Below are 19,709 nucleotides of genomic sequence, written 5' to 3'. Positions count from 1 at the left end.
GACTAGTTCAAAGGAATCACCGAAACATTTTTTCACTGTAACCCAGATCTGCCTTGCTGTTATTTTAGCTTATGGCTTCTCACCCTACCCCCAGTGGACATAAGAGAACAAATCATTCCTTTCCTCACGGCAACAGCCTTTTATCTATTTGAAGACTTACCACGTTGTTCCGCAGTTTTCTGTTCTCTGAACAGGCTCTATAAAAGTCATATGTTTGAAAACTCAATCATTATTGCCATTTTTTCCTCCAAGTGATCCCAATTTCCTCTCCTGTGGAGCCCAGTGCTAGACACACGTTTCTAACGCAGGTCAGCAGAGCAGGATGGATTCCTGCGTGCATCTTACTGGTAGTTTTCATACTTATAGGGACCTGCACGGTGTTCAAACCTTCTCCAGCAGAAGGAAATGGATACCTATTTAGCTCACAACCTACAGCAGCCCCTCCATCCTTCCTTACAGCACAGCCAGCTGCCCAGTTCTCCTCATCTCATAACCGTGAAGTTATGTTGAAGTACACAGCAGCACACCTGTTAATAACTGCATCCCTTTTTTTTTTGTAGACTTCCCATCTTGCATTCTAGTTGTTTGATACAACCTCAGACTCGATCCCATCTTCAAATACAGCAATTACAGCGCCTATTTCGTTGCAGATGAGTAATGGACCCAGGGTAGCTCCCCGTACAAGCACTGGCATCAGGTACATTTTCCCTCAACCAGTTTTGCAACTCCCTTAGAGGAGTATCACCTAAACTGGTTCTCCAGTTTATTATTAGAACATCCTGCAGGCCAGTGTCATAGGTCCTACTTAAAAAAAAAAAAAAGATATATGACGTGCACTGCCTCATCCCTATCTGCAACCCCAGTTACGCTGCCAGAAGAGGACGTGAGAGTGACTCAATTCATTCACCATAAAGCCATGCTGGCTAGCATTCACCTTCTTACAAACTCTTTATTTCCCTCAGAGATCAGAAAAAACATTGTCAGACCCACTTCAGTAATTTATAAGAAACGAGTTTTCATTTCTAACCAGTCCAATCCTATAAACCTGGAGGGGAGGGGTTATTTGTTTAATGAAATAGCTAGCTTGACCAGGTGTCAGAACTCCCCTGACACACGCTGAGCGCAAGCATCAGCCAACAATAATTTCAGACGAATTGGACCATCCAAAGTACTTAGGCATTTTCACCCATAAATCTCCACCTTGCTGGCTTGTCCCGTTGCAGTGACCATTAGAATAATGCTTGTTGCGATCATGAATGTGTGCTACTTTAATGCTGGCCACCTACCTGGGATGCTGGCATTCTGGATAGCTGAGTGTCCAGAAAAGTGTCAATCATAAAACGGCCTCGGGTTGTGCCAGGGGAGGTTCAGGTTGGAAATGAGGAGACATTTCTTCTCAGAAAGAGCAGTCAGGCATTGGGACGGGTTGCCCAGGGAGGTGGTGGAGTCACTGTCCCTGGGGGTGTTTAAGGAAAGGCTGGACGTGGTGCTTGGGGTCACGGTTAGTGGGTGACATTGGCGGTAGGGAGATGGTTGGACCAGGTGCTCTTGAAAGTCTTTTCCAACCTTAATAATTCTGTGATTCTATGATAATTTCACTCAGTGATCTTTCGCTCCTCAGAATACCTCAGGCACCGACCCCCCCCAAGGTGCGCTACCACCCCACTGCGCATGCGCCCCCTCCCTTTGTGTGTCTAGGCGTGAGGCGCGGGCACGGCGCGCGCGCACCCCCCCCGCCCCTGCTCCATCCCGCGCAGGCGCAGTGCAGCCCCGCGGCGCTCCCCGCCTTTCACCCCGCCCCCGCAGCGCGGCGGCGGCGCACGCGCGGCCCGCGGGGTGGGTAGGAAGGGGGGGGCGGGAGGCGCGCATGCGCAGAGCGCGTTTCCTGGCTCCCTTGTCAGTACCGGGCCGCCCCCCCCGCGCCCCCCCCCCCGGGCCTCCGCCGCCGGCCGCTGCCGCTGCCCCTGTCCTGGTCCCGGTTCCGATCCCGGTTCCCGGAGCGGAGTCGCGTTGACTGCCCAGAGTCCGCGAGTCCCGCTCCGGTCCCGTCGCCTCAGGTGAGTCCCGGTGCCGGGGAGCGGCTGTCCGCCCCGCCGCCCCCGGTGCTGAGGGGATGGATGGCGGCGGGGAGGCGCCTCAGGGCCCGGGGGGGGAGGCCGGGCCCGGCCCCGCCGCTGAGGAGAGGGGAGGGGAAGGCTGGGGGCAGCTCTCGGGGGGGTGAGGCCTCCTGAGGGGCCGGGGGCTGTGGGGGGGAGGAGCGGGGCGGCTCCTCGCGGGGGGGCTCGGCCGGGCGGATCCTGCCTCGGCCTCTGCACCCCCGGTCTCTACACCCCCGGCCCTTCTGCCTCGGCCTCCTTCTCCCCCACGACCCTGCTGCCACCTTCCCTTCACCCCCCGATCCTCCTGCTTCGGCCTCCTTCCCCCACCCAGACCCTCCTGCCCCCCCCCGATCCTCCTGCCTCTGCCCCCCGACCCGTTTCACCCTCGGTTCCATGCTCCTGTGGGAGCAGGGCAGGGCCCCAGCCAGCCAGCCACCCCAAAGCAGCTTCATAGCGCTCACAGTGTTGTGGGGCCGGCCTGTGAGGGGTCACCCCCGTGGGAAGGCTGCGCTGGGTGATTCGGGAGGGGATGACAGCAGCAGGAGGCAGCCCTTTGTTTAGGGGTGCTTCTCTTCCCCCTGTTTGAAAGCGGCGTAGGTGCTCTGAAAATAGGTGAGGTCTAAAAAGAGCCCTTTCCCTCTCTTCCTCTCTCGCCCTCGCTCTGTCTCACACACGTGCGCTGTCTCTAATTCTGAATCAGCATCCCTGCTCCTCACTTGTCCAGGGATGGCCTCGTGCCACAGATTTTGCACCCCGCTGAGAGCTGACAGCAGCTGAGTCCTGTGCTTCCCAACCTCGAGCTTCTCGGCCTGCATGCTCAAAAAGCTTGTGCTGTGTAAAGGTGCAAGACTTCCGTCCTGTGCCCTTTTAAAAAAGAAATTGACGTTCAAGGACAGTTACTTTGCATTTGGAAGAGAGGAAAAAAAAAAAAGATCAGGGATGGGTGCGTTAAATACCTGGCTAACAAAGTTATCAGAACAGCATCTTTCCCAAGTGAGATGCTGAGGTTGGCTGATAGGAAAATAATGTGGGGGTTACTACAGATGAAATGTCAAGAATCATAGAGCCAATTGCATTTTCTAGCAAAATGTGAGTTCAGGTTTCTAGTGAAACGCAATTTGTAAGATTTCATAAAGATTTATCTTCCCGAAGAAAATACTGTTGTAACTGTCAGACCAAGTGAATGAAATAATTGTGCTTTTTGAGATTATCATCACTGCTGTTTTCTGTGAACCTGTTACCAAACCAGAAATCTGTAGCTTGCCACAGGTTCTGGTCCTTGAGACAAGAATGGGTCATGTCTCTTGGCTAGATGGAAGCTTTGGGAACAGCCTGTAGGTTAGGGGCTAAAAATTCCTGAACTAGAAGTTATTGGGGTGGGACAGGGGTGTTCGTGCATAGGGGCAGCCTGTGAAATAAATGCCAGGGTTGTATTAGAAAGTGTTTTGAAATAGCTGCATTCCTTGGGGAGGGGAGACGGGATATTTTTACATTTTATTTCAGAAAGAGTAGAAAAGGCTGAGCATTCCTTGTTGGTCGCCCAGCTCTTCAACTTTTCCTGTATATGGAAATGCTCTGCTACTGAATGCTGGCATGTGCTAGAGCAAGATCGTGGAAAAAGCAATTTGCAGTTGTGTTTTGCTTATATTAACACATGGAATCTCAAATCATGGCTGCCCAAGGTCAGAGGTAACTCGGATTATGTCAGTGTTCTCACACTAATTAAAAAATAATAATTATTTTGCTTAGGACTGCGTTTACTTAATAGTTTTGTTTGATCTGTAGCACATGATGAGTAGAAGAAAAATGAAAATCATGCCAGTTAAAATCATGAACTGGACTTCAAGCTCGTGTAGCCAAAAGTTATATTTAGAGTACATTTAGTATGTAACTGTAAGTCCTAATTCTTTAAGATAACAGTGCTCGATTTCTTTAAAAAAGTTAAAAAAAAAAAAAAAAAACACCTTTCCAGTTACGTGCATTGGTGAGGTACTGTATCATCTCGACCCCAAGACTCAGCACTTTCCGCTTCTTTATTAAACTAGCGGAGTGATAGTAACTGCTCGGCTCCTTACGGGCTTACTCATCTCTCATTCACTCCCGAGTTTCTGTTGGACTGCCACTCATTTCCTGTTTGCTTCCAAATTCCTACCTTGTCCTGAAGTCTCCACCCTCTGCTAACATGGCCATACTTGGGTATGTTGTAATTTCAGGCTGTAATGGGTGTGGATGTCTTGGAGTGACATCACAGAGATTTTTCTTTTTAGATGCATATGTAGGGGGAAGAAGACTTTGTACCATCAGCCAAGGAGAAATTGCCCTGAAAATGACTGGAATATAGGGAAGGAGGAATTGATAAATCCGAGTTGTGTTGTATGCGTCGAGCTATGCGCGTTTTAATTATTACAGGTGACCTTGAGTTGTTACAGAGTTATCTTCCATCCGTGTATGCTGCCCTTGATTAACGCAGGACATAGAACACGATATGGTATTTTAAACAGCTCTGTAATCGCTTGGCAGTGCACCTCCGATTGCAGATGTTCAGCACTGTCTTTTTTTACAGCCATAAGTTAAAGGAAAAAATAGCTATTTAGATTTTTTTTTTAAACAAGATATTTACAAATGAGAAGAATTCAGCTTGTTCTTTCACTACTTGAATCTCGTGGGGACAAAATCCTAACTATAAAACAGTTAAGTGCTAGGATTAATTTGTAGAAATTACTAATTAATTTATTACTGATCTTAGTCATTTTTCCCTAGGATAGTGTAAAATCAAATAGCGTATCAGCGGACTATAGTTACATATCAGTGTTCTGGACACATCAATTTAACCTCCTGATAGATTGAATAATAGATGTCATCATAGGGCTGGGAGCCTTGATACGTGTCAGGATTTTGAATCAATTCACTGAGATATGTCACTAGAGCTATTTAGTTACAATATTGTAATTCCACAATTTTAGTTTTCTTCATAAGAATCTCTTCTCTCACCTCTAAGGATATCCCAAGAAGCGAGGGCATCTTAGAGCAGTTGCAAATAATTATAGTGAGCAGAACAGTTAAACTTTATTGGCCCATTGAAGGTATCAGGATGTGTGGCAAAAGGAGTTGTTTGGAGGTCTTAGCGTATTTACTGAGCAAGTGTCATTGTAAATGAATTATACTGGGCTGGAGCAACCTTTGTAAGTGATGAAGACTGATTTTTGTTTCGATAACTATTAAATTTTGAATAGTTTTGTTTTCACTTTTACACCTTTCAGCTTTTTCAATTTTTACAACATAGGAACGTCTTTAACTCGGAATGTCTCTGCATCAGTTTTTATTGGAGCCGATCACCTGCCATGCGTGGAACAGAGACCGTACTCGTAAGTACTGTGTTCGTTTTTAATTTAGTCTTTCAACTGTTCCTGGATCAAAATGCTCGGTATTTCTGTTCAGTATGCTCCTGATCTTGTTATGACCGTGATTATTTGAGATTATCCAGGGACGTTAGCTGTTTGGTTACAAGACCTATGTAATGCTCTGAAAATTGAGAAGACCGGTTTTAGACTGGAAAAGTAAAATATATATAGCATAAGCATGTATCTTTCCATGTATAGTGGTATTAAAAAGCCTTCTGTACTATTGGATTGTTTCTTTTCTTCTTCAAGAGATCGCCATTAGCCCTAATAATCATGAAGTCCACATCTACAAGAAGAGCGGGAACCAGTGGGTAAAAGCTCACGAGCTAAAGGAGCACAATGGGCACATTACAGGTAAGAGAAGAATGTGCTGTGTCAGACTTTAAATGTGTCCGCCCCCTGCTTTCCCCAGCTGAGCATCTGAACAGGAAATCTGCAAGTGTCGAGTAAGTAGATCTTTTTATAGGTTGGCATTCCCACTTTATGGAGAGCTTTGCAGCATTTTCCTGGACTGCATGCTGAGATTGTTAGGAAGAAAAGCTCTCCTCCATTTCCAGACATTTTGGTAGAGTAACTGAGACTTTCTTTCTTAACTATTGCTTATTTCTCATCCCCGATAACGTAACGAGATCGAGCTTTCAGTCTCCTGAAGTAATCTGGTTGTGTCATAAACTCTCCTGGTGCTACATGCTGCTCCCTTTCGAGTGCTGGCTTGTAACTTCATGAATTATACAAGTGTTGGTTTCTGGTTTCCGACAGCAATAAATATCCTTTCGTAGGGATTCATTGCACCAAGTTCATATCAGTACATTTTTCCTTCCTCTTTGCTACGGCACTCTGGCAATGGGTTGATAAGTGTTTTAATTACCACAGCTGCCAAGAGAAACAGTCTTTCCCTTTCTTTGTACTCATGCAGAAAAATATGTCACGTCCTCAGTGAGCAAAAGGGGAGCACCTTTCCAGTCAGGTGCATGAGGAAAGAAAACTTCTAAGAACTGGCTTGACTTTGCAAAGTGAAAAGCAAGATAACAGAAAAAAGCCTCTTTTGTCCGTGTTTGGGAGGAGATTGGATTGGTTATAATTAATATTTTGACAATTACTCATTGGTGGCTGGAAATTTGGTCTTTCAAGAAAACTAGAATTCTGAGGTAAAATTCCACTCAAAGTGCTCGGTCTTGGACTTGCGGCAGACGCTCAGTGAGCACGTTTTACTGCAGACCCGTGGTATCTGTAGAGCCCCAATGAAAATGTAAGAAGGGCTGGCACAACGAGTCACAAAGTGTTAGTTTTAAAAGGTCATTGTTCTGTGGTAGTCTTTTGTGTGAGATGCTTTTATGAGGGCTTTATTCTCTAAGGAAGTGACTGTAATTAATATAAGCACCTGCCCAAAACAGCAATATCCTTTATTCTGTTCTCAACTCACTAATGGGCAGAACTGTCTGCCCAACAGCGTTTTGCAGGAACTTTATTCAATTTGTCTGGGTTTTGCTGTCAGAGCACAACTGTACGTGCTCTTTTGTGAAGAGCCGCTTGGGCTGAATTTACAAATGACATGCCATTCCCCAAAGATGTTTCTCTGCATTTTTCTTTTACTTGTTGGTGTTAGAGAGAAGCTAAATACTCATGGCTTGGGAAAGGAACTCATATGTCTTTCCAGCAAGGCATATACCTTTGGAATACCACATGGCTGTGGTTGTCTTAAAGAGTGGACATAAACTGTGGTTAGACACAGGAGAGAGATTGATGAAACTGCCTGTTGGTTCCGACAGGAGGCTGCTGCCGCTCTGATTTCTGATTAGGGACAAGGTCCCTAATCTTGCCTTCGTGTGTCCTGATTCAGGGATTTGTGGTGAGCTGCCTCTGTTCACGTACAGTAAGAATGTTATTCACTCTTTCTGCAGGGTTGGTTTTCTGCAAAGCTGAAAATCTGAACTTGCCAAGGGATCAGGACACTGGTGCTGGTGCAGGGGAGGTGGTAGGATAAAAAGAGGCACGATGGTCTCTCCTTTGTAAGCAGTGCTAGACTGATTTGTATAACTATGGTTTCAGGCTGCCTCAGAATTGAACTTTTAATGTTTTTAATACTGAACATGGAAATCAGTTGAAATGTAAGTTTGTGGCAGTAGAGTTAAGGATCGCACCCTGCATCTCAAATACGGATGCTAAAGAAAGATGAAAAATACTGTCACCCTGAGAGTTTCCAGTTAAGAATGTCCTTCGGTGCAGAGGAAAGGGAAGGAAGCAATGGCAGGTTTATCAAAAGTTTCATTTTGTTTTATTCTTTGAATGTGTTATTTTTGCTTGGTTAACTTTTCTTTCTCACAACACAGCTTAAATAGCAGGGACTAAACGTAACGATTATATCAGTGCATAAAGATCAGTAACTGCTAACTGGGGGAAAAACACCCCGTTATCTAAACTTTTAGATCATGACTGCGGCCTGGCAACGCGCAGACAGCTCTGTTAGAGGTTTGTGCAGAGCTTTAGAATTGCTGGGTTTCAGCTGTCTGAAACAGCCTCTTGCAGAAGTCAGTGATTTGAAGAGTACCCGTGGACGGATTTTAGCCAGTCTGCAGAGCTCCACCTGTTGGCCAGCTGTCAGAGCTGGCTTCCTTAGCGGGCAAATTCTCTGTGGAATCTAGAAACTTGGGATCTGCGATTTTAATGAAAGCTAGATGGAGAACGTGATATCCGTAACACTTTGAAATGGTACCTGGACAATAAGTGAACAAGGGGAATGGTAACGAAACATTATTAACTGTCTCTGTGGGAGAAGGCTACAAGATTTTCTCTGTTTTGAATTACTGTAAAGCAAACAGTATAAATGGGAAGATTATTAACGTGAAGTCTAAATTGCAGGTATTGACTGGGCTCCCAAAAGCGATCGCATCGTAACTTGCGGTGCCGACCGTAACGCTTATGTCTGGAGTCAGAAAGACGGCGTGTGGAAGCCAACACTTGTCATCCTGAGAATTAATCGTGCAGCCACCTTTGTGAAATGGTCTCCCTTGGAGAATAAATTTGCTGTAGGAAGTGGAGCTCGACTTATATCTGTGTGCTACTTTGAATCTGAAAACGACTGGTGAGCTGTTTTATTTCCATTTATACCTTTAAGGTCAGCTTGGGAAAGCTAAAGTCTGGAGATTGGTGGTAGTAACCAGCTTACTCTTTTAATAATTCTAAAATTTTCAGGAAACATAGAGGGATAGTCCTCATCAGTTCTTTCACAGACTTCTACATCCTAGGGAAAAGGTTCCTTCTTCTACTTCTTTACTGTAGTGTAGCACCTAGAGGCGTTTGACTTGGCCTGTTTTCAGGTTTTGCATGTTGGCATGGGTGTGTTCTCGTTGACTGCCATAAACATATGTTGCTGTTTTAAAAGTGCTAGAATTTCTGCAGAGTAGAAATTTCTTTACCACAGCTCTATGGCTGAAAAAAGAGAAATGCTTTCTCTTGCCCCACGCCCTTTCCAGAATGAGTGAAGAACTTTGTCTCAAGTCTTTTTTCCATATTGATTATTTTGGACCATTTATTGTCATTAAAGAATTCAAGCTGTCAGTTATCTCCAGGGTGGTCTATTAGAAGATGTTCAAGCTTGTCACCTACCTGTTCTGTATTCTGTCATCTATTGTTACTGTTCATAGATTTCAGACAGGACTAGCACAAATATTTCTACCATTGACATTTTAAGTATCTATTATTTTGGGTAGACGTATAAAAACACAGGTCTCTGTTCCCACAGTTCTGTGTGCATTCTCCCATATGGAGATGTTAAACAATGAGACCATCTGCAAAATTCTCTTTAGTTTGTTGTGGACTTCTCTACTTTCCAGTATATTCAGTTATTAATGTTTTCTCTGCCTCGCCTGCAGAAGAATGAAACCCCTCCTGTGCTGAAGACAAGTAATTTAATGTGATCCTTAAAACTGCTTGTGCTTGATGGAAGTAAATTCAAAGAAAAAGCACCATTATCCCAAAGGCCATCCAGTGAATAACAGATTTCCTTACTACTTTGTAAATGGTTCAAACAAATCCATTTTTATTGTACTTGAAATAATTGAGATATATCATTGGCAGTTCACCCATCTATGTGTTGGGTTTTATAACTGCTGTTCTATTAAACAGTAGAAAAGTTGGCAAGCGAGAGAGGTGACTGTAAAACTTGTTGGAAGGAGCTGGAGAGGAAGTGTACTCAGCGATCTAATAAAATAATGCTCCTTAGCTCAATATCACAGTCAAAGCTGTGCAAAACTCCTGTTAAGGAGTTCAGTCTGATGCATTATAAAAATTAGAAGGAGAAAAGGATTCAGAGGAAGATGTGTACATTCAACATTTGTTGGTTGTATTTACAATTTTAATTTAGATAACCACATAGAGGTCATGGACTGTAGAAGGGAATATGAAGGATTTGGGCATAACGTGGGTTTGCTTGCTAAACTGATGTGTTTAGTCATTGGCAATAAATTACCTTTTGAGGCATATTTCTTGGGTTTGGGGGAATCCAGTAAAATATTTTCATATATAAATCTTGTCTTTTCTTTTAAATTAGGTGGGTGAGCAAGCACATTAAAAAGCCCATCCGTTCCACTGTCCTCAGCCTGGACTGGCACCCCAACAACGTTTTGCTGGCTGCTGGATCCTGTGACTTCAAGTGCAGGTGAGAGAGAATAAAGCATCAGGAAATAAGCTTGGGTTGCTGGCTGGTTAGTAACACGAGCATGTTGATCACACATTTGCTATCAAAATAGAAGATAGCTCAGCACATACTGATGTCATTACCAAAATAAAATGTCCAGCCTAAGAGATTTTGACCGGGTCGCTACTGCATGCACACTTTGGCTACTAACATTTATCTCTTGGGGGTACACCTGAATTTAGCGAACTGGTGGGTTTCTTTACTAGCAGTTCACAGAAGTACTACTATTATATGTGCAATGAGTGCCAAGTTGTTAGCCTGAAATTAGACTTACAGGTGCTATCTTATAGGAAAACACCACTACTAATTATTTAGAGTATTAAAAGCAGTATCCTAACGCTGCAGCTTGCAGAGGAGGTACCTGACCTTTCTCTTTCCTGAGTCACTTGTTCACTCCACTTCGCCTGTGCTAGCCTTAACATTCTTGCAGCCATGTTGTGAGCAAGGTCGAGAAATCGATCCAGCTGAAACTCAGTGCGACAAAACACCATTTTTGCAGCACGCTAGGAAGAAGGCTGGTATAAGCAGATGGGCATGTGAGGTGGATGGGGTAGTTTTTCAAACTGATTGTGAAGTTACACCATGAGGGATATGGGTTCTGCAAGTTGCTTTGTGCTCAGTGGCTGGGGATGCTGCAACAAAGCCTACATGGGTAACACATGAGTGGTTGATTTTAATTCATATTTTACTTAACCACTTGTACCTTGAATAATAATGAAAGCTGCTTTTCTTAAATTCTTTATGTAATAGGGCAATTTTTTAGCTTCAAAGTGTGTACTAAAAATGACTAAGAAGGAGTGGGAGGGGGAGGTGGGACCAACTATTGCATTCCTTATTTCAGAATGAAACACTGCATCTACAGTCAATCCTTTGTTACCTTTTTATGTAAGGAGAGATGTTAAATAGCATCTGGGCAAGAAGAGGAAAGTTGTCTCCCTTTCCTGCCTTATCTCCAGTTTTAATTAAATGAACTGTAAACGTTCACTTCCTTTCACAAAAAATGTGATGTAAAAAGTACTCATTCATCTTCCAGAAGCAGCTGCTATTCACATGGGGAATTTTTCCCATATGTGTTCATAAAGCATCTTGGGATTCTGACATTAGGTCAGCTGATACATGTCTTTTACTTTGGTCTTTTGCTGTTTTGTCTCCAAGCCTTGTTCAGTGCTTATTACGTACGTTGGATCCCTGATTATTTCCTCTTCCCTACTTTGAGAAACTGGAATTGAATTATTTTCTGTTCATTACGATTTAATTTTTTTTGAAGAAAGTCAAGACATGGTTGTCAATTTTCTAGGTGTGTTTTCTAGAAGACTTACTTCTGTCTCTTGTTTCCCATCAGGAAACTCATTCTGTCCTATATCTTTTGTCTGAAAACGGTGTATATTTAAAACACAAACAAAAAAACCCACAACACTAAAACAGATCTTGGTTTAAAATATTTGGGAAACTCTCTGCTCTCATTTAAATTATACCATAGGATGAGCCATTTAATAATCTTGCTGTTTTTAGTGTAGAAATCTCCATAGAGGAATATTAAAGGAAGAACGGAAAAGTTGTGGAGATTGGTACTGAGCTTGTGTTTCTGTTGTTTCCCCAAACCCATGAAGGAATGTTGTTTTGCTAAATGATGAATGAAGATCTCCAGAATTCCAGCTCTAGGGAATGTTCAGTTACGTACTAAAGATGGTAAAGATATCTGGGCCTGAAGTATGCATCTGTTCTGATAGGTGGTTCTGAAGAAAATTATGAAATGGATCTGCCAGAGCCACTGCCACCTAATAAGCACCTAAGTGGGGAGACATTTTGGAAAAAGAATGGAGGGCAGAAGAGACTCCAAGTTGATAGGTATTGAGCAGTTTTTGTGGTGGCTGGCCTAGATGAGCTGCTCTTACATTTGTCTTTAGTAATGTACATAGCTAACAGCACCGTACAGGTGTGAATTTTATAGTCTTGCTTGAACAACGTTGCTGCAGGAATGAAAGTCATTTCCCAATATTCTCTGAAGGCTAGGGCCTTGTAGCTGAGGAAGTGAAAAGACTTTTTTTAAACCAATAGGTACCTGCAAGGTCTCTCACTACTTAGGAATGCTTTTTCTGCCTTGTGTCAAAGGCTGCTGCTTTAAACATCTTGTCCTATTTCCATACATTAAGAGAACCATCCTTTCAGACGGCTCTATAAAATTAAGTTTGTTGAAGGATTACCATTAGATTATATTTAAACTGATATAGCTGAGCATAATTTCGTACTTAATTCTCTGAAAATCTGTACCTAATATAGCTGCAGTTAAACCCTTCACGTACCAAATGATCAACTGTATTTGAATAAATTGAATAGGCACCTTTTGAAGTGCATACCCCATATATGTAAAAGATTAAAAAAAATAAAAATAAAAAAATTAGAATGGTGGTAGGGGAAGCAACGTTTCCTTAAACTCACTATAAAATAATTCCTTTTAGTGTTTGGCTGCAACCGTGAATATTTGATTGCCTTTTTTTTTTTTAAACTGAAATATTTCTCTGGTGGTAGTAGTATGGCATAGCTCACTTGTTCCTCCTGTTCGATGGACTCTAATCCTATGCTTGTGACGTCCTTGTAACTTCCATGGTAACAGTCGAGAACACCATATTGTGGCATGTCTGAATCATGCAGAAGGAATTTGATGAAAGGGGGAGGCGTTCTATTTAAACATATCTTGAAAATTGTAGCGCTGGGAAAAAAACTATAAAAACATGATGGTATTTCAGGTTTTCAAGGCATTCTTTCAGTAATGAGCCAGATTAAGGTGGTTCAGAGCCCCTTTGCTGGCATTTGAACATCTTTTATTTTTTTTTCCCCCCTTTGGAATCCTGCTAAAAAGTCAGTGTTCTTAAAAAGTGGGTAATTTTCTCGGTGTTTGTATTAGTGTCTAATTATATATTGTTGGACTAGGTGATCTTGGAGGTCTCTCCCAACCTAAATGATTCTGTGATTGTAACTCTTGGGTTTTCCTCTAACTGAAGAATTGACTCTGAGGCTTATTAGCAGCGCAAAAGGATGAAAGGGAAATCTTAGCACAGTGGAAAATGTAAGGATATTCTGTGGTTTTGTGCCATCTTCTGGAAACAAGGAGAGGTAAAAAATAGAGCATTTATGAGAAACCTGTATGCATTACACCCGTTGTGCTATTGTTTTCTGTCCTTGTATACTGAATCTTCCCAGCCAGTAGTGGATTGCTGCTGAAAGATAATATGGAATTTTATTTTGGTAGAAATAGAATGCATCTAGCTGTCTCCAATGTGAAATGTATATGCAGCTCCCAGGAGGGTGTTTTTTTTTTTGTCTGTGTTCATGCAGATTTTTTTTCTTTGCAGGGTGTTTTCTGCTTACATTAAGGAAGTGGATGAAAAACCAGCAAGTACACCATGGGGCTCCAAAATGCCTTTTGGGCAGCTGATGTCCGAATTTGGGGGCGCTGGAAGTGGCGGATGGGTGCACAGTGTCAGTTTTTCTGCCAGCGGTAACCGCCTAGCCTGGGTCAGTCATGATAGTACTGTGTCAGTTGCTGATGCCTCAAAAAATATGATGTAAGTATGCTCTTTCTGATAGCTATTAAATGTTTGACACTAGAAAGAAGCAGAATGTGGAATGCTGTGCTCGCAGCTACAAGAGGAAAGCTGTGACTGCTATTTCCAGTTTTGACAGTTTTACTGTACGTTCCAGGAGTCTCTTTGAGGCCTACGTAAATAAGGTAGAATTCATAGAGTTTTAGATTATATAATTCAAATTTCTTTTAAGAATTCTTCAGTGAGGGCACAGTCATTTGCTTTTGAAAAAGGGCGGGGGGGGTGAAAAAAGAAAAGCATTTGGAAAAAAAAAATGTTCCACTCTGGTGATTTTGGAAACAAATTATTTCCTTGTAAATGGATCCAAGAGACCTGCAGAAACATGCTCACTCCGTAACTAAGACCCTATACCCAATCAGGGTCTGGGAAATAATTTGTTCATTTCATGAAATGTTAATTCCAAATGCTGTCCTTCAGACACTGCTGCAGGGTCTCTACTTATACCTTCCAATCCAGCAAAGCATTTTATTAACGATTTCTCCTTCTGTTCGTCATCTTGATGTTGATAACTTCTCAGTCTCCGTGGCTTTCTAAGGAAGTACTGTGCTTAATTTTGAATTATGGTTCTGATGGCTATAGCCGTGTAAGTACCTGGCTAAGGACATAATTAGGTATAAAGTTCTAGAATTCCTTTCTCGTTTATTATAAAAATCACAAAAAATGACCTAACATACAGGCTTTTTTCTCCTAAAAAGATGATGTCAAACACTAAAACTTAAGTGCTTTTTTGTTGCAAATCAAACTAATAGCTTTGTCAATTTGAAACTTTGGGGGGGTAAGTTATTCTTTTTTAAACTCTAGCCACAGTTCAGACACAATACTAGATGTTTTCACTTAGAAAAGTTTATTTTTTTTTTTAACAGAACTTCCAGGACGCTTTATTAGGTCAAAACTTTTTAATAAAAATTACAGCCTTCTGGTGTCACCTCAGGACAACTGAGCTACACTGACTTCTGTTCCAATAATCCTCGTGTGGGAACAGTCTCTTTAATTTTTTTTGTTGGAGCCAAAGATGTGAGGTTTCACTGAAGTCCTCTAACAAATGTTCTTGTGTTCAGGGTTTCGCAGCTGAAAACAGAGTTCCTCCCACTCCTGAGCGTGTCATTTGTCTCCGAGAACAGTGTGGTGGCAGCTGTAAGTGTCTATTATTTCCTCCTTGTAGAGCGTTTTAGAATTTTGGAGAGTGAGAAACACCATGCGTTGTAAAGTTAGTAACAAGCAAGATCTCCCGTAGTGTCAGTCTTTGCATTTCTGCAATTAACAGCAGCAGAATAAAGGAACTCTGGTGGTTGTGTTTCTTCTCACGCTTTCATGATGTGTGGTTGCAGGGCCACGATTGCTGCCCGATGCTTTTCAACTGTGATGACCGTGGCTCGCTGACCTTCATTTCGAAACTAGACATTCCAAAACAGAGCATCCAGCGCAATATTTCCGCCATGGAACGCTTCCGAAATATGGATAAAAGAGCCACTACAGAAGATCGTAACACTACCCTGGAGACACTGCACCAAAACAGTATAACGTGAGTATCTTGGCCATCAGAATGAGGGGAAGGAATGCTCTCCTCATCGCTTCGGTTTCACAGGGCATACCGCAAACCTACGAGAGCTTGAATTTGCCATTCCAGATGGGTGTAGCTGGTATCCCATTCCCATTTTAGCCTTTCACGGACAGCTGCCTATTTCTGGGAGTTGTGGAAGCTCGTAACGTTAATCATTAACATTGTATGCATGCTACTTCTGTTTGCTCGTGTTTAATGCGTTCTGTAACTTGAACACAGTTTATCTTATCAAATATGTAAATAATTCACAAGAGGGTGGTAGTACTGCAAAATCCAGTCAGTAGTATTCACCTGAAGCAGGAATTCACATACCAGCTTATTTCAGACGTTATTTCTATATGCATTATTCATCAAAAAGGTTGATTCAGGTTAATCGAGTGAAATATCCTTGCATTTAAAAAAGAACGTGAGCCCAGAGGATGCTAACATTTCTGAAGCAATTTGTCTTTTTCCAAAGAAAATGTTTAGACTACAGCCACCAAGCGATAAAAGAGCTTTCAGCATCCTTTTTCTCTGCTTGCTTTTCTGAAGCGTTGTACCAAAGATCTAGCATAAGCTCTGCAATACTCATGTTTCCCCTTGGAAGAGTAGAGTTGAATTCAGCCCAAATTTCCCAGCTTTTTGGCTCTCCGGAATGGGTGTCTGCCTTACAGCTATCGCTTTCTGTTTTCAGCCAAGTGTCTATTTATGAGATAGACAAACGAGATTGTCGTAAATTCTGCACCACCGGCATTGATGGAGCAATGACCATCTGGGATTTCAAGGTATGCTTTTACTGCCATGTTTATGTGAACTGGTTGCAGTGGTGACTTTTCTTGATCTCTAGTATCAGCTTCCAGGGCTTAACCCTAATGTGATTTTATTAATATTAGGAAATCCAGCCTGGAATATCAAGACCATTAGTGAATCCCATAAGGAAGGCAGATTCAAGATTCAGTGTAAATGCAGATATGCTTTGCTTACCAGATGGTGCTGATCCAGACTTAATTTTTTTAATGGGATCACTTAGTGTCCCTGTAGGGATCCCACTAATTATTTCCTTCTCCAACCCTTACCTTAGGCACAGGCTGGAATGATCATTGGTATGACAAGGCCCACTGTCCCTTCTTGCTCATGTCCCTTTGGACTCTGTTTAGTGCCCTTCTGCAGAACAGGGTCCTGTCATCTCTTAATGAACTAATCAAAATGGTAAAAAATAATAATAATAATAATAATAATAATAAAAATTACCTCGAATTAGAAAATACACTAAGCACTGTATTCAAAACCTCAAAGGGATTTAATGCACCTGCTTGCTTTGTCGAGGACTGGCCAACAGAGGTCTCTGCTGACCTCCCCAGGCTATGCGCTGGCTTTTAGGAAAATAATAGTTTGTTTATAATATATAATGCCAGAATGCTCTGGTGGGCACAGGGGCCAAATAAGAAATTGAGGTAATATATGAACTGTCTGAATGCAGTTTCAGGGGGAGGGGGTGGAACCATTGGCCTATGCGTGTGAGTTTGAAATTAATAATTATAGTGGTTTCTGGCTCTTGAATAAGAGTGATCTCAAGTACTGTGTTTGTTTTGCTCTGTTTTTCTTAACATCAGCCTTTACAATGAATTATGTGACACAGGGTACTGTAGCAGGCTGTGATTTAAAATTTTCTCTCTTTCAAGACCTTAGAGTCTTCTATTCAAGGTCTACGAATCATGTAAAGATGGATTTCCGTGATCTAGCAGGACAAACTGCTTGACAGAATGCAGCTCCCACATCTGCACAAACCCGAAAAGGGAGGAGAAAGGTGGAATATTTGGAAACACTGAGAAAATACAGCTTGGCAGATTTTCTTTTGAATCTAAATTTGGTGAATTGTGTTGGTTTCAAAATCAGCTGTGATTGTTCTTTATTTTTTTCAGTTGGTTGTTTCATTCCATTCTTTACCAAAGCTGCTCCTTAAGTAGTTTATTGCAGGAAGTTATGAATCACTAACTTAAAAGGGGAATTTTATGTAAATTGTCTGCTAGAAATAATAATAATAATAAAAAAAAGAAAAACAGATTCTTTGTGTTTTGATGCTCATTAATAGTTATTTAAAAAAAGGATGTTATAGGAATGAACTCAGATAAAGAGTGTAGAAACCCCCTGAACTGGTGTTTTATAGCCTTAAAACAGGAAGAGTTCATCTTAACTGAAAGTTTCAGGTTAACAGATGAAGATCTAAAGTACTGAAGATCTGGATGTGAAGATTCAGCTAGGCTTCTTTCAGGGGAATTGTTCCCTTGAGGTGACGATCTTTGAGGATGAACGGTTTTGTCCTACTGACTCCTAGTTCTGTCTGCCTGGCATTTTATCTGGTCATAATAACAGCAAATTAACCTGAATGTCTTTTTCATTGTCTGCTTAGCGGGTCGTGGTTTTACAAAGTGACCAGAACTCTCTGTAGTTACCTTCAGGGATTTGTACAAAGACTGCTCACAGCGTGGTGCCTAGGATACGGTGTGGAAGGCTGCGTGTGGAAAGTGAGGTGAAAATCTGCTGAGTCGGATCTTAGGGAAGACAAATTAAAAGCAAATTACTTTGTAAGCCCATGAAGCTGCACAGACCTGCACGTCGTGTTAGAGCTGAGTGCTCAGCCCAGAAAGCTCTGTGTTTATAATGACCGGTGGAGAAATGAAGCACATTTAACAGAGGTAACAGCGTACACTGGCTTCTGCACAGATCCTTTGTCTCCAGGTGACAGTCCTTTGAAGCTCAGTTCAGAGCCTTGGTAGCTCACTGAGGCAGTTGCACATAACTTATTTTGTTCATGCAGTCCAGTTAAGATTAACTGTACTGTTGCCTTGAGGCTCGATTCAGGCCGTGCTTGGGAGGGGATTACCTGGCTCAGAGCATTGCTTTATAAGGCCTAAGACTTGCCACTTCTGTTGAAAATGCAGAAGTGTCTCAAAAAAACACAACCCAATGACTAAATTTTACCACTTCCTCTGGAACCGGAGTGTTTCTTCATACACTGCTCGTTTCTTAGCTCTGAGTGGTTGAAAAGGAAGGGTGGCGGGCAAGCTCACAACGCTGACAACTGCTCGTGTTCTTCTGAAAGTGAACAGTGTCCCTCGCAGAGCTGCCTCATTTTCAGGTGCAGCGTTTGTTGCACGTAGGGCACGGACTGTTTTCTTTTGTCTCCCACCTTCTTCCCCCCGCAATCAAGTATGGCTTTGCAATTTCCTCTCCTTTCTAAATGTAGAATAACGGCTTTTTTAACTGCTTACTCAGCTTGCAGTCTCGTGGTCTGCTGTGTACAATGACTTGGGGGGCGTTGGGTTTACCAGCCAGGACATAGCGCTGATGGAGTTAAATGTCTTCTGGATCAAAGTGACACTGCCGGCCTTGGAGGATGGGTGGAGGGGCATGGGCTTGGATTTGGTCATCTCTGCAAACAGTGTTAGACACTTACATCTCACAGGAAGTAATGATTTTGTTTCTGAAGTCACTTTTGAAAGCGTGCTGTTTAATTTCCAAGAAGTCTACTAAAAACTGTGTTCTCAAAGGTATGGCCCAAATGATAGAAAAGAGAAAAAAAAATCATCTAAAGAGAGAGTGGAGAAAATGGATCTTTAAATTTTGCCGTGTTCTTTTTCTGCATGAACGAGCCAGAGAAGGTAAAAGGAGCCTCTTGGCTCCAACCAGCCACCGAACTGACGTTTGATGAGACCGCCCTAGGTTACTGTCTGAGAGGAACAGGTCTGCTAGAAATCTGAGATTAAAAACAGAGCGGAGATATTTATATTAGAAAAGGACGGAGCGAGGGGAGTATAAACAGCCATCACTCGAGGCATATTTCAACTTAAAACCGTCCCGTGGGTGGGGAGGGAAGAGCTCTGCACCTTGTGTGCCGTCTGAGGGCCGGAGGTGATGTCCGGCAGGATGTCCTGCTGCCATTCTGTCTCCTCTTTCTGTGAGCCACGTGAAGGCAGGTGCTTTGCTTGGCCTCTGCCACTTTCTCACTCGCCTCCCCCGTCTCTTAACACCGTCGGGGTGTCCTCGTGTCCAGCGTGGGTGAGGATTCACTCCCGTATTTCAGCTAGCTGCAGCACCAGGCCTGCTAGCACGTGCTTGCTGTATGTGCTGGGGTTAACGGTGCCCTTGAAAGCAATGTTCACAAGAAAGCTCGTGGTTTTGCAGTCTTAATTACAGGCTGGCTGCATATGCTCGCTGCTCCGCGCCAGCTAGCAGACTGTTAGGGGCAAGGAGCGGGGCTCCGCGCGAGCGGGGATGCCAGAGTGTTCCCGGGGGCCTGTCTGAAAGCTCCGAGTCTCCGAACAAAAAGGTGCAGAATTGCTGCCGCTTTTCATCCCTTTTCCCCAC

General features: G+C 42.9%; 1 protein-coding gene and 1 long non-coding RNA gene across 9 annotated transcripts in view; one reads left to right on the top strand and one right to left on the bottom strand.

Annotated features, from left to right (window-relative positions):
• LOC310882228 overlaps positions 1–1,669 on the bottom strand; it is a 34,414-nt gene extending 32,745 nt beyond the window's left edge. For 4 of the 6 annotated variants that reach the window (XR_014572850.1, XR_014572851.1, XR_014572852.1 and 1 more), the window contains exon 1: positions 1,287–1,631. This is a non-coding gene — a long non-coding RNA (uncharacterized lncRNA). Of the gene's footprint in view, positions 1–1,286 lie in introns of all 6 variants that reach the window. The other 2 variants (XR_014572848.1, XR_014572849.1) reach the window with 1 other exon arrangement.
• Positions 1,670–1,751: 82 nt separating this feature from the next.
• On the top strand, positions 1,752–17,405 carry ARPC1A (actin related protein 2/3 complex subunit 1A). Of its 3 annotated transcripts, none has more exons than XM_083800684.1 (10): positions 1,752–2,057; positions 5,383–5,464; positions 5,750–5,854; positions 8,360–8,582; positions 10,050–10,157; positions 13,550–13,762; positions 14,860–14,935; positions 15,130–15,323; positions 16,036–16,126; positions 17,024–17,405. In XM_083800684.1, the coding sequence occupies exons 2-10, from the start codon at positions 5,401–5,403 to the stop codon at positions 17,060–17,062; spliced, it is 1,113 nt and encodes a 370-aa protein (XP_083656810.1). In that variant the 5' UTR covers positions 1,752–2,057; positions 5,383–5,400; the 3' UTR covers positions 17,063–17,405. The 3 variants fall into 3 exon arrangements, with proteins under 3 accessions (XP_083656810.1, XP_083656811.1, XP_083656812.1); XM_083800685.1 differs by having other exon boundaries at positions 1,802–2,057; positions 5,360–5,464; XM_083800686.1 differs by lacking the exon at positions 1,752–2,057 and adding an exon at positions 4,485–4,508.
• The last annotated feature ends 2,304 nt before the right edge of the window (positions 17,406–19,709 follow it).

This window comes from Anser anser (assembly GCF_964211835.1).
Source record: "Anser anser genome assembly, chromosome: 15".
NCBI classification, from domain to species: domain Eukaryota; kingdom Metazoa; phylum Chordata; class Aves; order Anseriformes; family Anatidae; genus Anser; species Anser anser.
The sequence above is the reverse complement of the archived record's forward strand: the minus strand, read 5'-3'. Positions and strand labels throughout refer to the sequence as shown.